The sequence below is a fragment of the Nannospalax galili genome, unplaced genomic scaffold (genome assembly GCF_000622305.1).
Source record: "Nannospalax galili isolate Female #2095 unplaced genomic scaffold, S.galili_v1.0 scaffold735, whole genome shotgun sequence".
Taxonomy (NCBI): Eukaryota; Metazoa; Chordata; class Mammalia; order Rodentia; family Spalacidae; genus Nannospalax; species Nannospalax galili.
Genome location: NW_008337053.1, coordinates 236,006 through 260,996, shown reverse-complemented (window position 1 = coordinate 260,996; position 24,991 = coordinate 236,006). Strand labels below are relative to the sequence as shown.

The 24,991-nt window shown below is 41.7% G+C and overlaps 1 protein-coding gene across 1 annotated transcript in view; it reads left to right on the top strand.

The window, feature by feature from the left end:
- Fbn1 (fibrillin 1) overlaps positions 1 to 24,991 on the top strand; it is a 223,254-nt gene that overhangs the window by 128,237 nt on the left and 70,026 nt on the right. The window contains exons 15-31 of the mRNA XM_008831779.3: positions 1,527 to 1,649; positions 4,984 to 5,106; positions 6,132 to 6,284; positions 7,965 to 8,018; positions 9,620 to 9,745; positions 11,258 to 11,383; positions 11,914 to 12,033; positions 12,256 to 12,393; positions 13,009 to 13,059; positions 13,674 to 13,799; positions 15,824 to 16,051; positions 19,757 to 19,882; positions 20,006 to 20,134; positions 20,933 to 21,058; positions 21,165 to 21,290; positions 23,095 to 23,217; positions 24,282 to 24,407. Coding sequence (XP_008830001.1) covers positions 1,527 to 1,649; positions 4,984 to 5,106; positions 6,132 to 6,284; positions 7,965 to 8,018; positions 9,620 to 9,745; positions 11,258 to 11,383; positions 11,914 to 12,033; positions 12,256 to 12,393; positions 13,009 to 13,059; positions 13,674 to 13,799; positions 15,824 to 16,051; positions 19,757 to 19,882; positions 20,006 to 20,134; positions 20,933 to 21,058; positions 21,165 to 21,290; positions 23,095 to 23,217; positions 24,282 to 24,407 — 2,124 coding nt within the window. The remainder of the gene's footprint in view (positions 1 to 1,526; positions 1,650 to 4,983; positions 5,107 to 6,131; positions 6,285 to 7,964; positions 8,019 to 9,619; positions 9,746 to 11,257; positions 11,384 to 11,913; positions 12,034 to 12,255; positions 12,394 to 13,008; positions 13,060 to 13,673; positions 13,800 to 15,823; positions 16,052 to 19,756; positions 19,883 to 20,005; positions 20,135 to 20,932; positions 21,059 to 21,164; positions 21,291 to 23,094; positions 23,218 to 24,281; positions 24,408 to 24,991) is intronic.

The window sequence follows — 24,991 nt, the reverse complement described above, 5'->3', positions numbered from 1 at the left end:
TATGTCAAACTGTCAAATACGTTTCCTGTATTGCTATCAGAGAGGCAAACCTAAATTTCCATAGTGGTCACGGCCATAATTCACATTTATGCATGTCAAATAGCACTTAAGTATGCTGGTAGCAATGGGTGTTTGAAAATCCCTGGTGATGATGGACCTTTGTAGCACATATCCTTGCTTCCTAATTATATAAGAAAACTTTGTACATTGTGGGAGTTCTATACAAAAATTAGAACACATCTAAATGGGCACATTCTGTAATCACATAATTCCTTCGTTTAAAAATGCCTGTCTGGAAATAAAACCCTCTAATCAGTGCCTAGGCATTAAAGAATAGGTTTGGGAGAAATTTGGAGTGTCGAGAGCTGGCTTTTTATATTGCTTTCTGAATTATCCCTTCATTTTGAATTGGGATGCTTCAAACGCTGTTCTACCTGTCAGCTTTCCTTGCAAGGGAAATAAGGCTATTAGGGCGAGCTTCCACCTAGTAAGCCTTTAGCAAAAAGTAAAGCATGCTCCTTATCATGTGTTCCAGTGTCCTTAGGAGAGATCCCAAGAATCTGTTCATATACTGAAATAGGTTTGGGAGAAATTTGGAGTGTCGAGAGCTGGCTTTTTATATTGCTTTCTGAATTATCCCTTCATTTTGAATTGGGATGCTTCAAACGCTGTTCTACCCTGTCAGCTTTCCTTGCAAGGGAAATAAGGCTATTAGGGCGAGCTTCCACCTAGTAAGCCTTTAGCAAAAAGTAAAGCATGCTCCTTATCATGTGTTCCAGTGTCCTTAGGAGAGATCCCAAGAATCTGTTCATATACTGAAAGAATTTCAAAGTTGTTCTTAGAAACACTTTTGGCAGAATATTATCTCAGTGATTCAACTCAAAAGTTTAATGCCAAAATTCCCAATTGGGGTAAAATCTGTTTTTTTTTCTAATAAAATAAATAAAGAAAAAATATTAATTACTTTGGTCTGACTAAGCATTCAAGAGGAGCAGGCATCTCCTGAGACACGCCCATGAATTTAAGAACTGTCCCTGTGATCAAAGGACCCCACAGATTAGGAAGCTCAGCTGGATTCTATAGTTAAGTCTAGCATTTTACAAAATTGATTTTTTTCTATGTATATTTAAAATTGGTTGAAATGCAGACTTTCTTCTACCTTTCTAAAGAACCAGAATTAGCTTAAGTGCATTTAAAATCCTATTTGTCTTGACTTTTGCTTCATTTTCAGTTTATTAGAATAAAAATCTATGAAATAAATATACTTATGAGGCTATTAATACATCATAGTTTGCAAATGGCTGCTTCTTAAAAGCATCCTGTCAAGTTCTATTCAGTCAAGTTGAACTTGAGCTGCCTGCTTCATATGACTTAACTGTGTAGCATCTTTTGAATGAAAGTTAGCCTTAGGCTATAATAACAAAAAAGAAAGGAAGGTGGAAGGACAGAATTATAGTCTTCCAGGGTGGCTTCGTTTATGAACTTTCTCTTCTGACTGTGAGAACACGCTCCTCTTTGTCTTTCAGATATGGACGAATGCAGCATAAGGAACATGTGTCTCAATGGGATGTGCATCAACGAAGACGGCAGTTTTAAGTGTATTTGCAAGCCTGGATTCCAGTTGGCATCAGATGGGCGTTACTGCAAAGGTGTGTGCCAAAAAACTAAATCACAGTCTGCCTGCATTTCTCCTCTCTATCCCTTCTTGGCAGATTTTTTCCCATGTAGCATGAATACCCCTAGGTCCGATTTTGAAACCCGACTTCTTACATCCAAACATTCAGAGAGCCACAGTCAATGGCCAGGAGGCTGCTTTTATTTCAGAGAAGGTATTTGGGGTCTTCTCAGAGGAGCCTGAAGTCCACCGTGATGTGGCGAATGAAGAGGCTGAGTCTGTCTCAGTGGATGTGGAGGTCTTCCTTCTGAAGCTGACTTCTGTCCTTCTCAGATGGGAAGTGAGGACGATCAGGTGTCTTGATCACCACCTTGGGCCACTCCTTACACCTCTTATGAAAAGCATCCTAGACTTATTTGCGGTGATAGTTACCTCACTGTTGGTCTAGCTATCTTAAGAAACAACAATAAAAATGTATGGTAATTTTTAAAAGCTTTATAAACTTATATAAGAAAAAAAGGAAGAAAAGTGAAAAAGGAGGCCATTGAGTATTCTGATGACTCTTAAAATAATCTCATTGCTTCAGGTATTGAAGCCAGACTTGGGGGTTTCATTTGTGCTGTTGGAGTCCTAACAACAGTCATTGCGGCTACATTTGTGCCCATCTCCTGCTTTACGTAGTTAGGGATGGGTGAATGATGCATGTGGGTGCAAGATAGGAACTTTGGAAGTAGAGGCAGGTGGATCTCTGTGAGTTGGAGGCCAGCCTGGTCTATATAAAGAATTCCAGGCCAGCCAGAGCTGCATAGTGAGACCCTACCTCAAAACAAACAAACAAACAAACAACAAAAAAAACCCCAAAAGCAAAACACACACAGACACAAATACACGCAAATAAAGAGTTCCAGGCCAGCCAGAGCTGCATAGTGAGCAAAACAAAAACAAACAAAAAAACCCAAAAAGCAACACACACACACACACACACACACAAACAAAAACAGAAGAACAAACCATGAACTAGAATCAAACTTCTCAAAGAGCCTTGTACTAAAATGGTGTTAGGAAATCTGCTAAAATGCTGTGCTTGGAGCCTTGGTTCACAGCTCCTGCTGCAAACAGCGCCAGCACCATGAGCTATTTGAGGCTTCCTCTTCTCTGGCTGTCCCTAGTGGTCAGCTTTGGTAAAGGTGTTATGGAAGAAAGCCTTGCATGTCTTAAGTCCTTGGCAAGATGCTCTTTCTCCAGACTTACAGGAGCTTCTAGCCCATGTTTGTTTACCTATGTTCTCTATGACCTTCACATCAGTGGCTCTTAATACTGTGAGTCTGTCTTCAGCGGAAGACAGAACAGTTGAGTTTTTCAGGTTTTGAAGCAGGAAAATGGTCTCTGCATTTGGAGCTCTGTGCTGGGAGGACCTGACATGGGAAGAGATTACCACATGGAAATAGTCTACAGTGTAAAATACTGTAAAACAAAGTATCCAATTGTACAAATTAAGACTGTGAAAGTGGAAAAGGAAGGAGAACCGTGTGGCCGCTGGATATATGGAATTAGACTTCCAAACAAAATAACAGGCGGAAATGAAAGCCCTCCTGTGAGCAGGACTTCTGTCCGTGCCAATCCACAGCGCACACCGAGCTTCACCTCTAGTGCCCACAGGTGGGGACCCAGGTGACAGCCTCTCAGCATTAAGTATGCACTGTACATCATGCTGTTTCAGAAGACATTATGACGTTGGAGATTAGCATGGGCTTTGTAGCCACTGGTAGCCAGGGAATAGTGTCTTACCAATAAATGGATTCTTCTAATGTGTGAAAGTGTGATGTTTGCACTGGTTCACTCTGACAGCTCTGAGAGAGAGAGACATAGAGACAAAGAGAGAAGGAGAGACGGGGGAGGTAGTTCAGTATTGTGTGCATAAAGCTGGGAAAAACACATTGTGATAAAGGCTAAGGAAAGGAGGAAAGGGAGTAACTCTCATATGATGATTTTCCTCCTTTTGACTACTTTTCTCTCGTGCTGTGGGATGGGATTTTTCTCACAGTGCTTTGTCCTGAGACCACAAATATATGACTACTGGAAGCCTAGTCGACAGTGCCCTTACCCTACCTTGTGAACCACGTGGTCTCTTTAATTCCTTCCTCAAAGTTGAAGCCTCCCACTGAGCAACTTCATGTCTCACTGAAAAGCCTTCAAGTTGTTTTGCAGACTGTAGTCTCTACTGTCTTATCGTAGGTCTGAACTTGAACAAAAAGATGCCTGAAATAACTGAACACTTTGAGTCCATGTTCTTAAATATAACTGCTGTTTTAAATACAATCTGAACATGGAATCTTGGACCCCCTGAATATATTTTGTGCCAAAGAACACAAGCTCAGTGAAACACAGAGGTGTTTCACTCTCAGTTTGCCTTTTTAAGGTCAGAAGAAAGGGAATGGTCACACATTCTGGTTGTATACAGCAAAAGGACTATTATAAAGTAACTTGGTCCTAAGTATCCTTGTTTCCCAAAACTCAGTTTTGGTTCCTTCTCTACTTTTTCACATTAATGGGTAAAAAACCCCTCTACCACCACTAGTATGATCCAATGAAGTCTTTTCCAGACCTTTTTAAGTATATACATATGATACTATAAAATATTTACAGCCAGGTGTGGTGGCGCACGCCTTTAATCCCAGCACTAGGGAGGCAGAGACAGGTGGATCTCTGTGAGTTCAAGGCCAGCCTGGTCTACATAGTCATTTCCAGGACAGCTGGGGCTACAGGGAGACCCTGTCTCAAAAAGACCAAACAGGATATATTTACAGTGTTTAAGAAAGATGCTACTGAGTTGCAGTTCCCCACGGTATTATACTGGCCCAGAGTTGTCATCAACGTCATCTAGCTTGCTTTCTCCATTCTGTCTGGTGCTCCTCCCATGATTTAGGGCATGCCTCTTAATTTTGAGTTAATTGTTCCAAAGGGTTCCCTAGAGGGGGATACTGACAAGAAGGATAGCATGGGTGTTGAGTGCACAAAGGAAAAGCTTCCTGCCTAGGTCAGAGATGCAGTGTATTGTCAGACTAGATTTCTGGCATAGCTACCATGACATACATTACCCAAAGCCCTTTTCCTTTAAGCAACCATTTCCCTTTTTGCTGCCAATTCCATTTTGGCCTTTGTGTTCTCATTTTGATAGAAGGTGTGTTGGAAGAATATTATTAAAATAGTTTTTAACAGAAAAATAACAAGCTCGGTTCATTTCTTTGTTGTTATTGATGTTGCATAGCACTTTCCATTTTATGCCGTTTCCAGTATTATCATGATGAACGTGTTAGCATTTTAGATAAATTCACTTCATTTTAAAGAAATGCTTCTTGCTCTTGCAGATATTAATGAATGTGAAACTCCCGGGATCTGCATGAATGGGCGCTGTGTGAACACCGACGGCTCCTACCGATGCGAATGCTTCCCTGGACTGGCCGTGGGCCTGGATGGACGTGTGTGTGTTGGTAAGAGACACCTACAGCTTGATTTATGACACATACCCCCAGCAATCAATAAAACTCACCAATAACAAATGCATTCTACACTCACAGATAAGCTAGAATGGATATTTGCCAAACAATAATCCTACAAATTCAGTTATTTTCTTCCATAAATCAGATATTGATGTTAGGAATAGAGAACCTCAAGGAAGCACCAGGGAACCCTCGTCTCTGCTTCCCTCTTCTCTAAGTGCGTAGCCATCCTCAATTTTTTCCCACCTTTCTTTGTTGACAGTCTTTGGAATTGGCTTGTATAATATGCTCACTGTTTGATGTTGAACATTTTAATAGAAAACTAAATGTCTAAGGAAAGTATTTGATGCAAAGGAAATATGGATAAGGCAGAAATGTAATGGTTTCATGTGGCTTCATAGGAAGCCTGAGGTTTGTTAAGAATTAGTAGGAATTTTATCCAAATGATTTCTTAAAGGTATTCAGTAAACTTTTGAGTTGGGAAAGGATTGGGCAACGCTGGAAATTCCTTCTTTAGAGGGAAGAATAACACAGCTTAATTGACCAACATCTACAGATTTATATAATGAACCTTTTACAGATTAAACTTTCTCTTTTTTGGAAAGTATACCTAATTTACACATCCAATAACTGTGTGTTTATTTTTAAGTAAGTCATATTTCTAATAAAGCTCTTACTGATCACAGTGTGAGATTCAGCCATTCAGCATTTATTAAGTGCCTGCTCTGTGCATGCCCAAGGAAGAAAAAAAAAATGAATGAGAAATAATCCCAGCATTTAAGGCCTCACAGTTTGCTATCCATGACGGTCCTCAGGAAACTGTCTGTGACTTGCTTTTCCACTGTTTGGAAGCTAACTGTGTACATGGCATTTGGTTGGTTTTCTTGTTCAGTCTGAATAGCACAGGCTTCTCTGTGAGTTAAAACTGGGCAATGGAGACATAAAGGCAGCTTTGGCTTTGATGTGGGAGGGGGCTCTTGGCTGTTTAAAATGACAGTGTGCCTCTTCCCATTTAGATACACACATGCGAAGCACATGCTACGGGGGATACAAGAGAGGCCAGTGTGTAAAACCCTTATTCGGTGCTGTTACCAAGTCTGAATGCTGCTGTGCTAGCACTGAGTACGCGTTTGGGGAGCCCTGCCAGCCATGTCCTGCCCAGAACTCAGGTATGTGGAACCGTGGAAACGCCTTTCTACTGCCAGCCTTCTGCCACCATCCTCAATCTTTGTTTTGTATAGACTCACTGGGAAGGGATACATTGGGCTTCCCAGGGTATCCTGTGTACCTTCCTGGAGTCTTGGCAGAGGCTAGCTAGTGTCTAGACACAGATTATTCAGCTTGTCCTCACAATCATTTGTGGTGGGAAGTGTGTGTGCCCCCATATGAAACACCCCTCATTGGTCCTGTTCATATGCCCTGGAACACGTACAGCTTTGGGGTGCTTACCTTTTTCAGGAACTATCATCTATTTTGTGACCGTTTTAATAATTGCTGATGTGAGAGAATGACAAAGGTATTTTCTTTTGCTTTTGTTTGATTCAATCTCTGGCTTTTAAATATAGAGAGGCAGCCACTTTCCCACTTGTTCCCTTTGGGGCCCCTTTGAAGATGATTTTTTTTTAAATGAAGATATTTTATTGCTTTTTGCAATTTACCATTTATTAGAAGATACAGGCATGGAAGGAGTCATCTTTAATTTTATGTTTTTGAAACTCATTTGCATCTACTGTCATCAGAAGTATAAGAGCCATTAGCTTCAGCAGGGAGGATCAGCTTCTGAAAGGCCCATCCCTCCTGCCCCTCAACACAATGGTTCAAGTGTGACTCCTCTGCGACTTGCTGTCAGAGACTGTGGCAGACAAGGGAACACCTTGTTCTTTGCCTCAGATAAAGTATGATTCTAATGTTCAATTTCTCATCATTCACTCTTTTTTAAAATATTTTATTATTTTTATTTTATGTGCATGAGTGCATTGCCTGCATGTAGGTAAGTGTGCCCGTGTTGTGCAATGCCTGCGAGGACAGAAGAGGCTGTTGGATCCCCTGGAACTGGAGTTATGAATAGTTGTTAGCTGCCATGTGGGTGCTGGGATTCAAACCTGAGTCTTCTGCAAGAACAACCAGTGGTCTAAACTGCTGAGCCATCGCTCCAGCCCCATCTCATCATTCACTCTTATGTTTACCTCAATGTTGTTGGAATTATATATAAAATGTTATACTGTTTTAATAGATATCTGATTCTATCACAGAACAATCTCACCACGTTGACATTTAGCAGTAGTTTTCCTGGGAATTCATCAAGGAGAATGAATAAAATATCCTGATAATTTGAAAAAACACTGACCCAAGATTAGATACACTGTCATGTTCTCATGCGCAGGGCGGGGCTGGGGGCAGGGATCTGCAGCGAGAACCAGGGAAATGGCAAGAACTTAATGGTGGTGAGAAAACATCTAGTGCTGAGATGCAGAACCTTTCCCAGGATGGTGAAAGAAAGTTTTACTAACATCTAAGAAACCACATTTTAACGGGAAAATCTCACTTTATGTGTAAAGTGTTCCCTGGTGAACAAATCAACCTGTTGGAAAAATACCTTTTCCGAGAGTGGTTTGCACAGGAATGGCCATAACTTGCCTGCACCATTCCATTTTGATTTCTTCCATGATGAGGAGCCTTTAAAAGGAAAGCCTGGTATAAAGGTGACTCCCCCAGGAGATGCCTCCTCTTCCATTACGGCTTTACTTCGGTTCTACTCACTTTGGAGGAAATGATGTGTGTGAAGCCCAGAGTAGGATTAACCTCTCTGCAAACAGTGGAATCATTTCCTATCTAATAATTTATTGCAGCGGAATATCAGGCGCTCTGTAGCAGTGGGCCAGGAATGACGTCAGCGGGCACTGGTAAGGAGTCGTTTTGAAATTTATTATGTTAAGCATATGCAGAGGCAGCATGGGGCCTTCTGTGGGTATCCAGTTACTTACCTGATACAAGTCTAGCCTGATTCCACAATCGTCATCACTGCATGATGTGCTGGATATCTAGAGCTGACCCGACAGAACTGCCGAGGAACCTGCTGGCCTTGGCGTGGGGCGTTCCTACTCATCTCTCCCAGGGCAGTTAATGCAGATGGTAGACAAGGCATGATGGCTGTTATTGCTCATTCTGGAGAACAATCAGCCTAAGCCTTCTGTGGATTTCCACTATCAAATAGAATTCAGGATTACGGACTGGATCAAATGTAATCCCTTCGTATTCTAGAATGTTCAGTCACCATAAGATGACAACGGGACCACTAAAATTTTATAGCAAGAAATGAAGGAACTAGCTGAGTTGGAAGAAAATTAAATATTTGTGTTGGAGCTAGAGAAATATGGGGGTCATAATAAAATTAGAGTCAAAAAGAACTGGACCAAGGGTAAGAAAGGAGACAGGAACGAGAAAGGGGTTTCTAGTTAATATAAAACTAATCGATTTGATGAGGAGAGTTCTGGGGAGAAGTAGACTGGCTGATCAGTTCATTATGCGTAGATGAAAATGAGTATTTAGAGGAAGAGGGTGAAGTAAGGAAATTGATAATGGGTAAATGGTTAATGGGAATAAATGGGTTGTGATAGGGACTTGGAGATGAAGGAAAAGTCAACCCTGGCTTACAGAGTGCGGCCCAGACTTGAGACAATCCATGGTGTCCTGTCATTCTGTCTCCATCTTTTCCACTGGACAGGTCTGCTCAGTCTGTGAGAGCACAGAAGAGGAGGGCCAGGCAGAGAATCTGAGGGGGCTTTTGACCAGAGAGGAGGCCCAAGGCAGGAATTCCCCACATAGAGGGAGGAGGCCTTGCATGAGCACAAAGGTGGGAGGGGTTTGCAGCAAATCAACCCTGAATTTATACTTTTGAAGATGTTGAACTTGCAAAAATTGAGCCAAAAGCATGATATAATCACCTTGTTTTAAGGGTATTAAGAATGGTATGGCCAGCCGGGCGTGGTGGCGCACGCCTTTAATCCCAGCACTTGGGAGGCAGAGGCAGGCAGATCTCTGAGTTCAAGGCCAGCCTGGTCTACACAGTGAGTTCCAGGCCAGCTGGGGCTACAGGGAGACCCTGTCTCAAAAAGACATAAAAAAAAAAAAAAAAGGAATGTTATGGCCATGTGGAAGGCCGAAGGGAGAGGGAGGGAGGTAGGGAGACAGTGGCAAGATTTGGCTCTGTGCTTGATCCACATTTCCATCCTGGTGCTTGGTCCATCCAGGGCATTTCCTTTATCTCGATTCCAGGGTGATAGGTGACCGTATAGCAGCAACTCAGATGCCAGTTTTCTCTTAGGGACCAGGGCTGGTGGTGGATTTGACTCAGAATACCTTACAGTAAGGACAAAGGACTAAACTTTCTCCAAGTAAATCCAAACCCCCACCAAGAAGTTTTGGGGTCATATCATGTATTGTACTGCTTTTTGTAATTTAATATTTTAGAATGTGGTTAACTTTGAGCTTTTCGGTGGTACAGATATAAACGAATGTGCATTGGATCCTGATATTTGCCCAAATGGAATTTGTGAAAACCTCCGTGGGACCTACAAATGTATATGCAATTCAGGGTATGAAGTGGACATAACTGGGAAAAACTGTGCTGGTAAGAAGCTTCGCCTGCTTTCCAAGACATTTCTTGATAACTACAAATCATCGTATGTCAGATTCACCCGATAAAAGGGAAGCTGCCTAGAAATACAGAATGCAAATGTTTGGAGCCATTCTCATTTGACTACAAAGTGAGCCCTATTTTACTGAGAAACAGTTCTCCCTCTGCACTTTAGATTTAATCTGAGAAAGCACAGATTATTTTTAGTAGTAACTATTTTTTGTTAAGTTTAACAAGCACCTTTTTTTTCATGTGATAGCAACCTTTAATGAAGCAATCAGTCACTAAGTAAATCATTTTATTTGGAATAAAATGCTCGACATAGGCCATTTTTTCTCCAACATGCCTCAGTTGCCTAGAGCAGTATTTTCTGAAAACCCTTTTCTATCTGGAGTGACACGCTGCCTCTGGTTTCCTGAAGCTGACCTTCTAAAACCAAGATACTCATATAGGAAAAGTTAGGATAAAGATAGGAATATGCCCAAACTAAAATGTCAGAGTGTATTTTTTCAATTTGAAGAACAAATACATTTTTTGTATATAAGCAAATATACCTTTATGAATGTAATGAAAATTAATAAACTTTTATATAAATTAGCATGCCTCTTTTAGTTCCTGAAGGCCTTTAGGGCTTTGGAGTTAGGGATATCCTGTTTTTGCCATTAATGGCATTTTAGAAGCCAGGTTGGAAAGGTACTGGTTTAAGGAACTGGTCTAGTTTGGGAGCATATGATTGTTCCAAGATCATACAGATTGAAATAAGCACAAAAGTCTTTTTCAGTCTTTCATTATGGTCGTAGTCTTTCAAATATAATAACTTGCTGCATGCTGGATGCTACTGTCACCCATCCAGCATCAGAGCCATGATGTGTTCCGACCCAGAACAGGAGCGTTCACTCACCTAGTCCTGGCCATCAAGCTGTTTCATTTGTTCCATTCCCCCATTGTGGGAAGCCATCTGGTGTCTGGAGCTCTTTGCGGGGGGAGTGGTGTTCCCTGTGTTGTTTTGATAGGTTTTTTTTTTTAGCATGCTGTTTGCTCGATAGTACTATAACTTCATGTTTAATTTCTTGCATTTTAAGCACTTTTAAGTATGTTCACAGCTGTCATCCATGTAATTTCACATGACCTCTACCTCCCAAGGGCTGCGATTATAGACATACACCATCATGCCTGGGTGCTTTCTATTTATTTAGTTCCTTAAACCAGTAAGATTAGTTCCTTTAAGTCTGACACTATGAAGCAATTACAAGTGTAAAGATTAATTATTTCCAGAAAAATCCAAGAAGAGAATTAAGTAACATACAGTAACTTAAGGCTTTGCATATACCTGGTTTAGACAAGCTGGTATCCAGCTCCTACTTTGGTAAAACCAATGGTACCAAAGTCTTGCCTCTTTGGTGGACTTAATCATACCAGATGACTTAAAGACCTAACGTAAAAGGAAAAAGACACCACATGAGAGGGAAAGGCTCTTTCCAATGCATGTGTTCGCTGACTTTACAGATATTAATGAATGCGTGCTGAACAGTCTACTTTGTGACAACGGACAATGTAGAAACACTCCTGGAAGTTTTGTCTGTACCTGCCCCAAGGGATTTGTATACAAACCAGACCTAAAAACCTGTGAAGGTAAATCATATTTTTGTTCTTATATTATGTTCCTTAGTATCTTTTGGAAAGCCATCAGAAAACCATAAGAATAAATTATTATCGTCTATTTTTAGATAAGTAAGCCAATTTAATTAAAATTTTCTGGTTCTAAATGACTCTGTACGAGCTTTAGCCACAGATGGCATTTACTTGCAACTGACATTTTACTCACCCTTTAGTAGCAACTTTAAACTGTTCATTTGCATTTGACTTTAGCTGGCATTTTATTTGTCATTGCTTAATGGATAAATAAAATGTTATGCAGATGTCCTTTGAATTCATAATTTTGTTCCAGATTTCTTTGAATTAAGATTCACTCATGTGCCAATTTCTATACTAAAGAGATGTACTCAATTAGTATTTTGATATTCCTTCTAGTTTGGAAAAAGCTATTTAGGTCAGCTTTACTGACTAACTAATATGAGGCACCAGTTAAGGCCAAAGCTGAGGTGCTCATTTTATGCCTAAGACTAGCTTTCAGTAGTGATGGAAACCTGGTTTTGTTTCAGACATTGATGAATGTGAATCAAGTCCTTGCATTAATGGAGTCTGCAAGAACAGCCCTGGCTCTTTCATTTGTGAATGTTCTCCTGAAAGTACATTGGATCCGACAAAAACCATCTGCATAGGTATTTATCTTTCTGAGAATCATTTGAGTGCTTGTCAAAAACTAGGTGCTGCCATGCTGCATGGCGACTTTGACTGCATCAAAAGTTTAGATATAGATGAGACATTAAAAATGATCAACATTCTTAGTCTCATAATGCTATTCCTGCTGTAATCCCAATGTATAGGTTTGAATTTTTTAATATAGATCCTGTTAAATGTCCAGCATTAACCCCCCTCTGCAGAAACCATCAAGGGCACTTGCTGGCAGACCGTCATCGATGGGAGGTGTGAAATCAACATCAATGGAGCCACCTTGAAGTCCCAGTGCTGCTCATCCCTGGGTGCTGCTTGGGGGAGCCCGTGTACCATATGTCAAGTTGGTAAGACAAGCAGCGCACGGCTCCGCAGCCATCCCATCAGCTTTGACTAGAAAGGGAAAACCCAGTGCTTCACATATGTCAGTTTGCAGTGGAAATTTAAACGATGATCTCATTCAAATATTCCTGGATGAGAAACGTATCAAGGGCAGCAGTTTCATGTGATTCTGGCCCAGTCTGTCGTCTTTTCTTTTTCACTTTTTCTTTCGTTGTTTTTCTTTTTATTTTGAGACAGGGTCTCCCTGTAGACCCAGCTGGCAACACTGACCAGGCTGAGCTTGTTTTCACAGAGATCTGTCTGCCTCTGTCTCCTGAGTGCTAGGATGCTTTACCACACCCAGCTAGTTTGTCATTTTCTATCTCCATGTGGACATGTGATTTCCTTGTATTGCTTCCCTGAAGCACCAATTCCTGCAAGCTGAGCTTTATTGCAAGCTGAGCTTTATTATGGAGACATTTCACTACTGGTCTTCCCCACCCATGCAACCTTGGAAATGCTTTCTCATACTTATCTGTAACAATGAAGTAAAATTCCTCCTCCAGGTCCCTTTTCATGTTTCTTGTATCATAACTGCAAAATCTGGATATTGTTAATCTTGGTTTTTTTTCCCCCCACAGATCCCATATGTGGTAAAGGGTATTCAAGAATTAAAGGAACACAGTGTGAAGGTATTTCTGATTTTTTATAAGCCATTTATTTTTATGTATATGAAGAATGCTCGTATGAACTTGGACTGGATAAGGGGGCCATGTAATTTCCATGGCGAGAAATATGCTGTTGACTGCCACCTCAGCTCAGTGCTGCTCAACAGACACTCTTGACCGGCTCACACACCCCATAGCCGGATTTGATTCTTCCACACTCACTCTCAAGCCACCTCTTCTTTACTAATTTGGAAGATCAGGTTTCTGTTTCTCTATTTCTAGACATCTGGTCTCATGAAGCTAGGTATAACCTGTAGGAACCTGAGCTATCGGCGCTGTCCCCCACAACTCTCACCCGATCCCTATCCCAAATGAATTCCCTTTCTTTTGAGTTTTAGAAAACTCAAAAGTTATTCCCTGAGACCAGTGGAGAGACCCTTCTTTAGTGGTTGGTAGGCTCAGTCTGGTGTCTATTTAGACATGTCAGAAATTTTATAGGAATTATTTGGATGCAAACTAGTGTTTTAAACTTATTGGGTTCAAAATGGACTTTGGTGAGAATCATTATGAATCTAGGAGTGGAATAAGATAGGATTAACTTCTACAGATATATTGGCATTATGCTCTTTTCTTCTCAGATATAAATGAATGTGAAGTGTTCCCCGGAGTGTGCAGAAACGGCCTGTGTGTCAACTCCAGGGGCTCATTCAAGTGCGAGTGTCCCAGTGGAATGACTTTGGATGTCACAGGAAGAATCTGCCTTGGTAAAGATTATTAAAGACGTAGTTAACAAGATGCAGCTGAACATTTAATTTCAAGTACAGACCCCCTCCCTGAAGTTCAGCATGTGCATTAGCATCTGTGATGGTTTTCTCGACAAACCACCTTCCTAACTCAGGTTCTATGTTCACTCTTTATAAAAAGAATGAAAAATGTATTATTTAGGAGAAACTTTTATCTTTGTTGTTGTATGACCATTTCTTACATTACTACCATCGCAGTTGGTATTCCTGGCTATTAGGTCTGCCCTGTATGCCACGGGCTGCAGAATACACAGCGAGTGGTGGAGAAAACATTTGTACTTAATGGGGAACCACACCCCATTCTTCTAGGCCTGCCCTATCACTGGCCAAATAGGTTCTTGGAGAAAATACCTGTTGAAATCAGGAGCAGAACTGCTTTTGGAAAGTGAGTTTGGGAGAAGGGGTAAAAAAGGGTATCGCCTCTGCCGTGCCAACTGCTCGATCCCAGGGGAGCACCTCACACCCAGTCATCCCATCTCAATGATATGGAAGAGACTAGGCACTGATTCTAGAACTACGTTCTTGCTCCATGGGCAGCAAGTTTAAGGTCTTACAGCTTGTAGTATCTGACAGACTTCTCTGTCTCTAGTTTCGCACACCAGAAATATGCCCATTGAATTACCGGCTTCTGAGTCTGTGACTCTGCCGATAACATATAGCTGTAGGACATGTCTGACACATGTCCTACACTCTGAAGAGCATCCTAGTGCTTAAAAGTCTGTTGTGCAGTTGAGGATTTTTGATCTTCTGCAAATTACCTTTATAATTTACCAGTATACGTTCTGGTGTTTAATTTAAGTTCCTTTTAAAATTACATAGCTTAGTCTAAGCAACTTGGACATAAGGGTGCTCAGGTGTTTCAGAGTTTTTAACATCAGGGGAATCCTGAGCGCTTAAGCAAGTGACCACAGTGTGAAGGTGAACGAGAAGGAAGAGAAAGCTGCATTTGAATTACATTTCATAGTTTTCGGGTGCGTACTCTCATGGGAGCTTCACAACGGCTCCTAAGAGATGGGAACAGCATCATTTAGCAGACGTGGGAAACTCAGGCTCAGATGATTTGGCTACGAAACAGTGAGTCGCAGAACATTTCCAGAATCCAGGTCTTCTGTCCTATGGCCTGTCAGTCTTCCTACTCTTCCTCACATCCCATGAATTTGGGGCTGGAATAGAAGATTCTGTTTGTATTCTGGAGAATGTACACATGAGCACACATTGAAGTGAACAAAATATTTAACAAGAACAGTTGACTTTTTCAAAATAAATTACTTTTAAAATTATTTATTTTATAATTTATACATTTATACGTATGAGTGTTTTGCCTACATGAATATAGGTGCACCATGTGCATGCAATAGCCATAGAGGCCAGAAGAGGGCATTAGATCCCTCATTAGAATCCGAGTTATGGATGGTTGTTAGGCACTGTGCGGTGCTGGGAACAGAACCCGGGTCCTCTGCAAGAACAGCCAGTGTTCTTAACTACTGAGCCATCTCTCAAGCCCTGTGAATGGATAGCTTTTGTTTGCTCTCTCCTCTTTAACCCTCATTCCAGAGTCTACTATTCTACCTCTTCAAAAATGAGGTAGGTCTGAGGAGGTGGTGTTTGAGCTAACTCAGACGCATTCCAACACTAAAGTGAGTTTGCTATTCACTGGAGGTGAGATGCCAAGACATCATGGAACACATACCTCAGTGATCAGTGTGTCTACACATGGAGGAAATGCCCAAAGAGCATTGCAGCAGCTCGCTCTGCAGCGTTATCAGAAAATACCTACAGTTGGAAAGGAGCTTTTCACAAATGGGGGGTGTTAGCACAATTGGATGAAGAATGTCTTTATTAAGCAGGAATACCTACTAAATACCCTGGCTTTCTTCTGAGGAATAAATTTAATGTAGTCTACATGGATAGAGCAAACCAGCATGTGTGTTACTTGGGACAGTGGAGAGTAGCTGTCCTCAGTCTCCTTCTGTTCCCTCTGACAGACATCCGTCTGGAAACCTGCTTCCTGAGGTACGATGATGAGGAGTGCACCCTGCCCATCGCCGGCCGACACCGTATGGATGCCTGCTGCTGCTCTGTCGGGGCAGCCTGGGGAACAGAGGAGTGCGAGGAGTGCCCAGTGAGAAACACCCCAGAGTATGAGGAGCTCTGTCCCCGAGGACCTGGGTTTGCCACAAAAGATATTACAAATGGAAAGCCTTTCTTCAAAGGTATGGAGTTCCCAGTGGCTGCTTGGTTTTCTTTGCAGACCAGCAGATACCTTTTCATGAGCTCAGAGTTCTGTTATCAGCAAATACCATTGCTGTGGTCATTCCTTCAGCATCTCACACACACACACACACACACACACACCCCAATGCTGAACTCCCTCCAGCCCCTACTTCTCAGGCCTCCCTGAGGCCCCCTGCCTCTTCTGCCCATTAAGTAGTAAAATCAGTCTTAATTCTATCCTAATCTAGAACTAAAGGAAAATATGCCCATGAAAGTTGAATGCCACCTGTTAAAGCCATGAGACTTGACTTTTTGCCTGTTGATTTAAGGCATTCTTACTGCTGATGAGTGGCACAGGAACCCAATAACGGGCCTTCTCTGCCCAAATACAGCAGATTTCATTTTTGTATTTCTAATGTTTCAAATATTATTTTAGCTTGTTATGTCATAATCTAAAAACTATGTCAAAATAAGAAGTTATAGATTTAATCTAATTCTAGGATTGATTTACCTTCAATGCACAGTGACGCAGTATTTGTTTACTCCCAGATATGGAGGGAAGATACTAGACCACCAAGAATTCTATTTATTCCCTTACTTTTTGTGAGGGTGGTGGTTGGGTGGTATACATGTGCATGTGCACATGTATGTGCAGGGTGTGTCCACTCATGTGTCTGCATATAGAGGCCAGAGTCTAACGTAGGTATCTTCCTCTATCCTACTTTTGAGACAGGGTCTCTTACTGAACCAGGAAATCACCATTGTGGCTATACTCGTTGGCCAACAAGCCCCCAGGGTCCTCCTGTCTCTGTCCTCTGTCCCGAGGACTGAGGTTACAGACCCACACAGCCATACCCATCTTTTTTACAAGGATGCTGGAGACTCAAACTCAGATCCTCATGTGTGCACAGCAGACATTTCAGCCACTGAGCAATCCCCCCAACCCATGGCTACCAAGAATTCTGATTACACACAGAGGCCTCAGCTTCTGTTTCTCATGTAGAGTTTGTGTTGACTACTCAGTTTCTGTTGTCTCTTCAGGATTCTGGGACCTACTTACCATATACTTCATAACTGAGTCAACTCAGAAAAATGGGAACTAAATACATAGATACCACATAATTATCTTTGTAAAGAAAAGATTTCTTCTTTTCTTCTTTCCTCCTTCCTTTCTCTTCCTCATCCTATTCCTACTCTTTTTTTTTCTGAGTATTATTCCATGAGACCCTGAAGGTTAAAATTGCCCTGTCCAGAGAGGCAGTTTCTAGATGATCTTAAATATCTCTTAAATAAACTAAAAGGAGCGTCATCCATAGGCATGGCAGTCTATTACTGTGAAGAACTGGGAGGTTCCTAACTTGGGCCCCAGTTCTTTCTCTCATGGCATCATGCAGAGGGGAGGGAATTTCTGTTTTTTGAGATTTTAGGTCTTGCTTTTGGAAAGAGTGTGGTAAGGGGAAATCCAGGTCACCTGTGTGCAGCCTTCTAATAAATTACATTAAATTATGTTAATGATATGTAATACTGAGAAAAATTAAAATAGTATGAGTTATTTGTAAACAATTTAAAATATAAATGACATTTTAAAAGTCTCACAGCAATTTTAAGGTATATCCAAGAAAACACCAAAGAGGCTAGAATGAGCAGCTTGTGCTACAGCTCCCTCAGTTGTGTGGAGTACTGTTTGCCATGCACATGCTTTAAGTGTGGGCTTCCATTTGGCAAGTAGCTATCAAGTGCTCACTGTGACTCAGGAAGCGTACCGGTGCTAAAAGTTCAAATATGCACAACTTGCTTATCTGACAGTGTTTTCTAAAATGAAGATGTTGGGAAGGTTAGACAAGTTTACATAGTCCTGTTTCCTAGACTGTGACACATTTTTTTTAGATGAATCTTGCTGAGACCTTTTCTTTCTCATTTATTTATTTATTTATTTATTCTTTTTGAGACAGGGTCTCCCTGTAGCCCTAGCTGGCCTGGATTTGCTACGGAGACCAGGCTGGCCTTGAATTCACAGAGATCTGCCTGCCTTTGCCTCCCGAGTGCTGGGATTAAAGGCGTGCTCCACCACACCCTGCAGACTGATTTATGTATTTTTATGGGGCGTTTGTCTGCTCTAACATTTCCCCCTCTGAAGAGGTAACCCTAAAACCTTTTAAGGATCAGATACACGCTCCCAAATACTTTCAAAATTTTTGGCCTTTGGTACAGAGTATGTTGCTAAGAGGCCCAATGACATTTTGACTTTTAGAAAAGAAACTGGCTAGTTTTCATTATGGTCTTTTTACCATAACTGCCTAGCCAGTTCCTACCTCCTATTCTTATCATGCCATCCTCTGAAGGGGTTATCCAAATTGCCAATAGGGAATAGGGACACAAACCGCTCTGCCTTCTTCCATGCTGAACATGAATGCAGGGTGAGGCAATTGGAGTATCCCTTCAGTTCATCTATCTAAAAGACTCCCAAATTGCATAACTCTTATCTCTAAAGGGAAAAGAGTCTTTGAATCATGAATAGGAGATGTGAAGGAGAAGTAAAGGCGAGAGTAATTAGCATTACAAGTTCTAGACAGGGAACTAGAAAAAGGTCAGGACAGGGCAATTTTCAAATGTTCCTGTGAGAGTCCATTGGAATTTCTTGACAAGGGCTTCCAAAAGCATCCCTCTGTTGGGTTCCTCCTCATTTTTCTTTTGTCTTCCAAGGCTGGACTCGAGAGTGGTGGATTCAGGATTTGCTTTCAGGTATTTTGATAACTGTTGGAGTGGTTAGAATCAGTGTCAGTTCCCTCTCAAAGGCTTCTATAGATGGGGGAGAAAGCAAATTTATCCATCATTTTAGAATAACTGGTTGTTTCCCTTAGCTACAGATGAGCACTACAGTATTGGAGACGAAGATTTGAAGTCTTACATTTGAGCAGCACTTTCTGGTTAGGAACAAAATCATCAGTGAGAAATAATTGTCTAAATAACTTTTTTTTTTTTTTGGTCTTTTTGAGGCAGGGTCTCCCTGTAGCCCCAGCTGGCCTAGAACTCACTATGTAGACCAGGCTAGCCTTAAACTCAGAGATCTGCCTGCCTCTGCCTCCTGATAAATAACTTTTTATATAGACTTAAGCCTAATGTTTGGGAAGTGTAAGCCCTTGAACTCTTAAAGAAATATACTGATGACTTTACTCTTTGGTTATACTTTCCTTTTGGGTGTTTAAGACCATACAGTTGGCCCAAATAAATCAATTAATTTTTACACTTAAGGTCATTTGAGGATCTGTTCCTCAGGGGTCACATGGGCTTAGGAGGCGCTCCTGACTTCTTTCTTTTATCAGTTCCATCTATGTGAAGATAAGTCAAAGGAGACCTTAAATCAAGACATTCCAACCTTCTGTTTAAAATGCAGTACACTGGGGCTGGAGAGATGGCTCAGTGGTTAAGAGCACTGGCTGCTCTTGTAGAGGATCCAGGTTTGATTCCCAACACCACATGGTGGCTAACAACCAGTTACAACTCCAGTCCTAGGGGATCTGATGCCCTGTTCTGCCCTTCACAGGCATTGCACCACAGAGGTGCACTTATACACCTGCAGGCAATACACTCATACACATAAAATAGAAATAATAAATACAAGTATTTTAAAATGTGGAGCCTTGAGACTTCCTGGCTGGTTGTTCATAAGCTTTTCTTCCCCACATTTTTTCTTTTTCCTGAAGATATCAACGAGTGCAAGATGATACCCAGTCTCTGCACCCATGGCAAGTGTAGAAACACCATCGGCAGCTTTAAGTGCAGGTGTGACAGTGGCTTTGCTCTTGATTCTGAAGAGAGGAACTGCACAGGTCAGTGAGTGGGCCTCCAGTGACAGGGGAGGTGACAGCTTTTAAAATCCCCCCACTTTTCTGGGTTGCCACGTTTCAAGGTCATCCCCACCCTCATTTGCTGCTGTCTACTGTTTTGCGCAGACATAGACGAGTGCCGCATATCTCCTGACCTCTGTGGCCGAGGCCAGTGTGTGAACACCCCAGGGGACTTTGAATGCAAGTGTGACGAAGGCTATGAAAGTGGATTCATGATGATGAAGAACTGCATGGGTAAGCTTGTGTCTCTAATCAGCACAGAGGGAGAGGGATTGTAAGAATCTTGGAAGCCTCATATAATCTGCATCCCAGGTTCTTCCCACTGCCTGGTCTTCTGACCAGTGAGGGCAATCTGTAGCAGAGGGAGACTCACATATGGGGAAAGAATGAGGGACTGGAGGATTGTGGGTAGCTTCAGTGACCAGCTATGAGATCCTGAAAGGTGACTTCAGTACCTGGTGTAGACATTAATTGAGAATAATCCAGACAAGCTGTAGAAGTCCCAGCTCAGGGCCTCTGTCCAGCAGTTCTTGACGACTGTTGACTAAGGTGCCTGCCTTGCATCAGGTTCCCTATGAACAAAGTCTGAAGTGGAGACTTCACAAACATGTTTGTTTGTTTGTTTGTTTTGAGGCATTGTCCTGGGAGAAACCTGTCAGGATGTCAGGGAGGCAGGATAGTATAGAAGAAGATGAGCTGTGTTCAGATGCATCTCAGCCTTGCTCTGACCCTACGGGACACTCTAGGGTAGGAATGAACACCAGAAGTTGTCCTGTGTTGAGACAAGGCCAAGGTTTTATATATTTCCAAGCCAGTTCAATCAATTGTTGGCCATGGATTGCTTCACAAATGGGCGAGAGTTACAACCTCTCTCCCTGGAATTCTGAGTGGAGCAAATAGTAGTTCTCCAAGATGGGAGCTACACGCCATAGCAGCCGAGACTCCCAGAAACTGAGGGCTGGTGAAGGGGTGGCTGGGCACAGAGGAGCAGAGCACCAGTGTCTGCAACAGGGGTCATTTCCTTCTTTGCAGATATTGATGAATGTCAGAGAGATCCTCTCCTGTGCCGAGGAGGCATCTGCCACAACACAGAGGGAAGTTACCGCTGTGAATGCCCACCTGGTCACCAACTGTCCCCAAACATCTCCGCATGCATTGGTAAGGAGGAGGACTTTCAGATCACTTGCATGAGGCTGATTGTTCACACACACTTCTGTCAGAGTCAGAAGCTTGTGTTTATATGTTTTTCTTTGCTTCTAAACAGACATCAATGAGTGTGAACTGAGCGCGAACCTCTGCCCCAATGGCCGTTGTGTGAACCTCATAGGGAAGTATCAGTGTGCCTGCAACCCTGGCTATCACTCAACTCCTGATAGGCTCTTCTGTGTGGGTAAGTTCTAGCCTTCTTTTTATTGAATTTTTGAAAATTTCATACACTAAATCTTGAGCTTATTTAGACCTCATCCCTTATCTGCACCTCTCAATTGCCTTCTCACCAGATTTCATGCATTCTGTCATGTTTTAAGGCTTATTGAGCTACATTCGTGTCCCCAGATGTCCCTCAGTGTACATCCATTCGCTGAAGCCTGGTTAGCCTGTCTAGCATCATTCATTCCCTTAAAGAAAACCACCTCATCCTCTCCCAGTAGTCATCAGTGGCCAATAGTTCCTCAGCTAAGGTTGGGGCCTCTTACCCGTTTCCCCACTTCTGTGCTGGTTTCTGTCTGATTGAGTTTGCATGGGTCTTGTGCATGCTGTCACCATTGCTGTGAGTTCCTATGAGCATGTTCCCAGTCTCCTGGAGAAAACTGTTTCTTTGTGGTCATCCACCACCCCTGGCTCTTACAGTCTTTCCGCCCCTCTTCCTCAATGGTTCCTGAGCCCTGGATGGCAAAGTTTTGATACAGGCATTCTTCTTTCTATTTGATGCTTCATTTTATTTCATCTCTTTTTGAAGCACCCAGGCAGTATATTATGAGTTTCATTTTTATCATTAGTTGCTGTTACTTAATCTTTCTTGTTTCACTATAAGTAAAATCTTCTTATGGTGGCTCATAATCTTTACACCTCACCTCCCTTTTCTGTTTAAAGAAGAACTGAATGAAAGATACATAATTTCATGCATTATTTTTGAATAATGAACAGTTATAACACATATACACTAAATCAGCCAGTGAGAATTAACACTGAGCTAAACTAAACATGATAAGTGGTATGGAAAGAGACAGAAACATGTAAGGTGAGGGCTCGGCCTCTGGCTGCTAGAGATCATCTAAAGATTTCAGAGTAGCTATTGGCAAGAAGGCTGCAGAATATTCATATCTTACACTGAAGCAGAGTCTGGCACTCCTTAAGTATGGGTTTTTGTGAGACAACATTTTGCTTTGTGGTTGGCCCTCTGTAGGCTTAGTCCTGCTGTGAAGAGTGGCACCGAAAGCCCTGTAGCTTTATCATGCCCAAAGTCAGAGGGAAATTTTGTAAATGCTGCCAGTGTGGGCTTGCTTTGGGGTGCACACCATGTGGAACTGCCAAGTCTCATATGGTTTCCACCCAAAACCATAAATCACCACAAACTTCTGAAGTTTGTCCTAGGACAACTCAAAATTTCAACTCAGGGTCTTGAAAAGGATTGGAACCTCAGCCAATCAAACCATAATTCAGGTTTAAAACTGAACAAATGACCAAGAGGATTGCCACAACCATAAACACAAAAGAAGGTGTCTTAGTCCACTTAAAAAAAATTTTTTTTATGGAGCTTTTGTGCATTTCATACAACATTTCTTAATCAAATTTAGAACCCCCTCCCCCCATCCATGCCCCCAGCACCTTCCCCACCCAGACCTCATTTTTGTGTGTTATAATAGAATACCTGAGACTGGATCATTTGTAAAGGATAGAAATTCACAATGGCACGCCATTCTGGAGGCTGGGAAGCCTAATAGCAAAGCACTAGGCCTGGGCCTTCTTGTTGCACCAAAATGTGAGAGAGGGCAAGAGAATGAGAGAGAGCGAGAGGGGCCAAAGTCACCCTTCTTATGACACCAATGGTACCCACAAGGGTGGAGTCCTTGAGGCTTAATTACATCTTCAAAGTCCCACTTCTTAATAATTTTACAATGGTGATTAAATTTCAACAATTGGAGGGGGTAAATGTTGGAATCATAAAAGAAGCTGAGCTTGTTTCTCTTTCTCAGACATTGATGAATGCAGCATAATGAACGGTGGTTGTGAAACCTTCTGCACAAACTCTGAAGGCAGCTACGAGTGCAGCTGTCAACCAGGATTCGCACTAATGCCAGACCAGAGATCATGCACAGGTGAGTGGCTGTAGGCTGTGGATGAAATCAAAACAGGCCCCTAGGGAGAATGGCTCAGGGTCTAGGCTTTGGAGTCAGACAGCCTTGGGATCAATGCCCTTGCCTGTCGCTTATTTTAGCTGTGTGTCTCTAAGAAAGACACTTAGCACCAGATTTTTCATCTAGAAAATGTAGAACAACATGTACAGATCTCAGCACAGCATCTGGCACGTAATAAATGGAATAGAAAATACTTTCTTCATTAAACAGAATTTTGGAGAGCTGGGGCTTTAACATAATTCGGTGCTATTCTGAGTATGTTTTTCTGACCCACAGCAACAGCAGCATCCAAGAATTTGTAAGAAATGCATAATCTCAGGCTCTGTCCCAGATATACTGAATCAGAAACAACTGGATCATCTCATGATGTGTTTTTATAGGCTTTCTAAATGTTTGGATGTGTGCTAAAGTCTGAGAGCCACTCTTCTCTGTCTTTCCACCTTGTGCTGGAAGAGCCAGGAAGCCAAGAGATGAAGAGGGGGGTGTGTGATACAGACTTTGATTTTAGCTCTCATTAAGAAGAGAATCAGGGCTTAGGAATCACAGTGATTTTATTTGACCTAGAAAACTCTCCCTAGGAAAATAAAGCGTGTAAATTTGACTATTAAAAATAAATGTTGAAAATAAATATATTTACTAGAAGTACATTTGAGTAGACATGCTGATTTCAAACAATTTTTTATTTTAAAAATTAGTAAAGCAGAGAGAACATGAGAAAATTCATAGGATCATAATTATTTTTGAATGATAAATTCATGTTTAAATTTCTGATTAAGTGACAGTCTTTTAGGTCAGTGTGGGTCTATTGTGTCCTTAAGCTTTAAATTATGAGTTTTGAAAGTGGTGTCTCCGTTTTGGCCCAGTCCAACCTGTTGAGGTGATTTATATAGAGCTTCATTTGGATGTGGGAGATAATTCATTCAGCAAGTGGGCTGAGTCTATTTGAGTTGGGTCTGTCATTGGTTCCTCACTGAATAGTGGAGTTAGAATCTACAACGTATGGTGTTTGGTTTTATCCTCTGCAGACATCGATGAGTGTGAAGATAACCCCAATATCTGTGATGGCGGTCAGTGCACAAACATACCCGGAGAGTACCGCTGCTTATGTTATGATGGGTTCATGGCCTCTGAAGACATGAAGACTTGTGTCGGTAAGCACAAAGACAACATTGTCTAATTTTCTGGGTTAGTCACAAGTATTATGAAATGACATAAAGATCAGTTTGTTTAGTTGAGAGAACCCATGGGGAAAGTAAGGCTTTGTAGAGGCACCATGCTCATATCTTAAAGCCATGAATTCACAGAGCACCTTTCTCATTTTTGTATAATGCCTTGTCAGCCATGTTAGGTGGACTGAGCTGACTACAGGTAACTCTAGATAGATACTCCTAGCTACCTGCTATTTGTGTCTGCTTTACTCTCCTGCTATGAATAGAACTTAGGCTTTTAAAATACTTGTCTTTGATGGTAGTGAAATAACCTTTGGAAGCTATTTGTCTTGGGTAATTTCTATTGCTACACCTTCCAACTTGTTAGACTTTTCTTCTGCAGTTTTGAATCTGCCTCTAATGATGTCTGGTCTAGCTTTCATTTTAGACATTGTTGCTTTTAATCACTAAAAGTTTATTTAATCTCTTTTCAGATCTTCTGTGCCTCAGTATGTTCAACCATTCCTTCCACATTTAGGACGTGTGAAACACAGCTATATAACTATACTAATAATGTCCTTATTGAT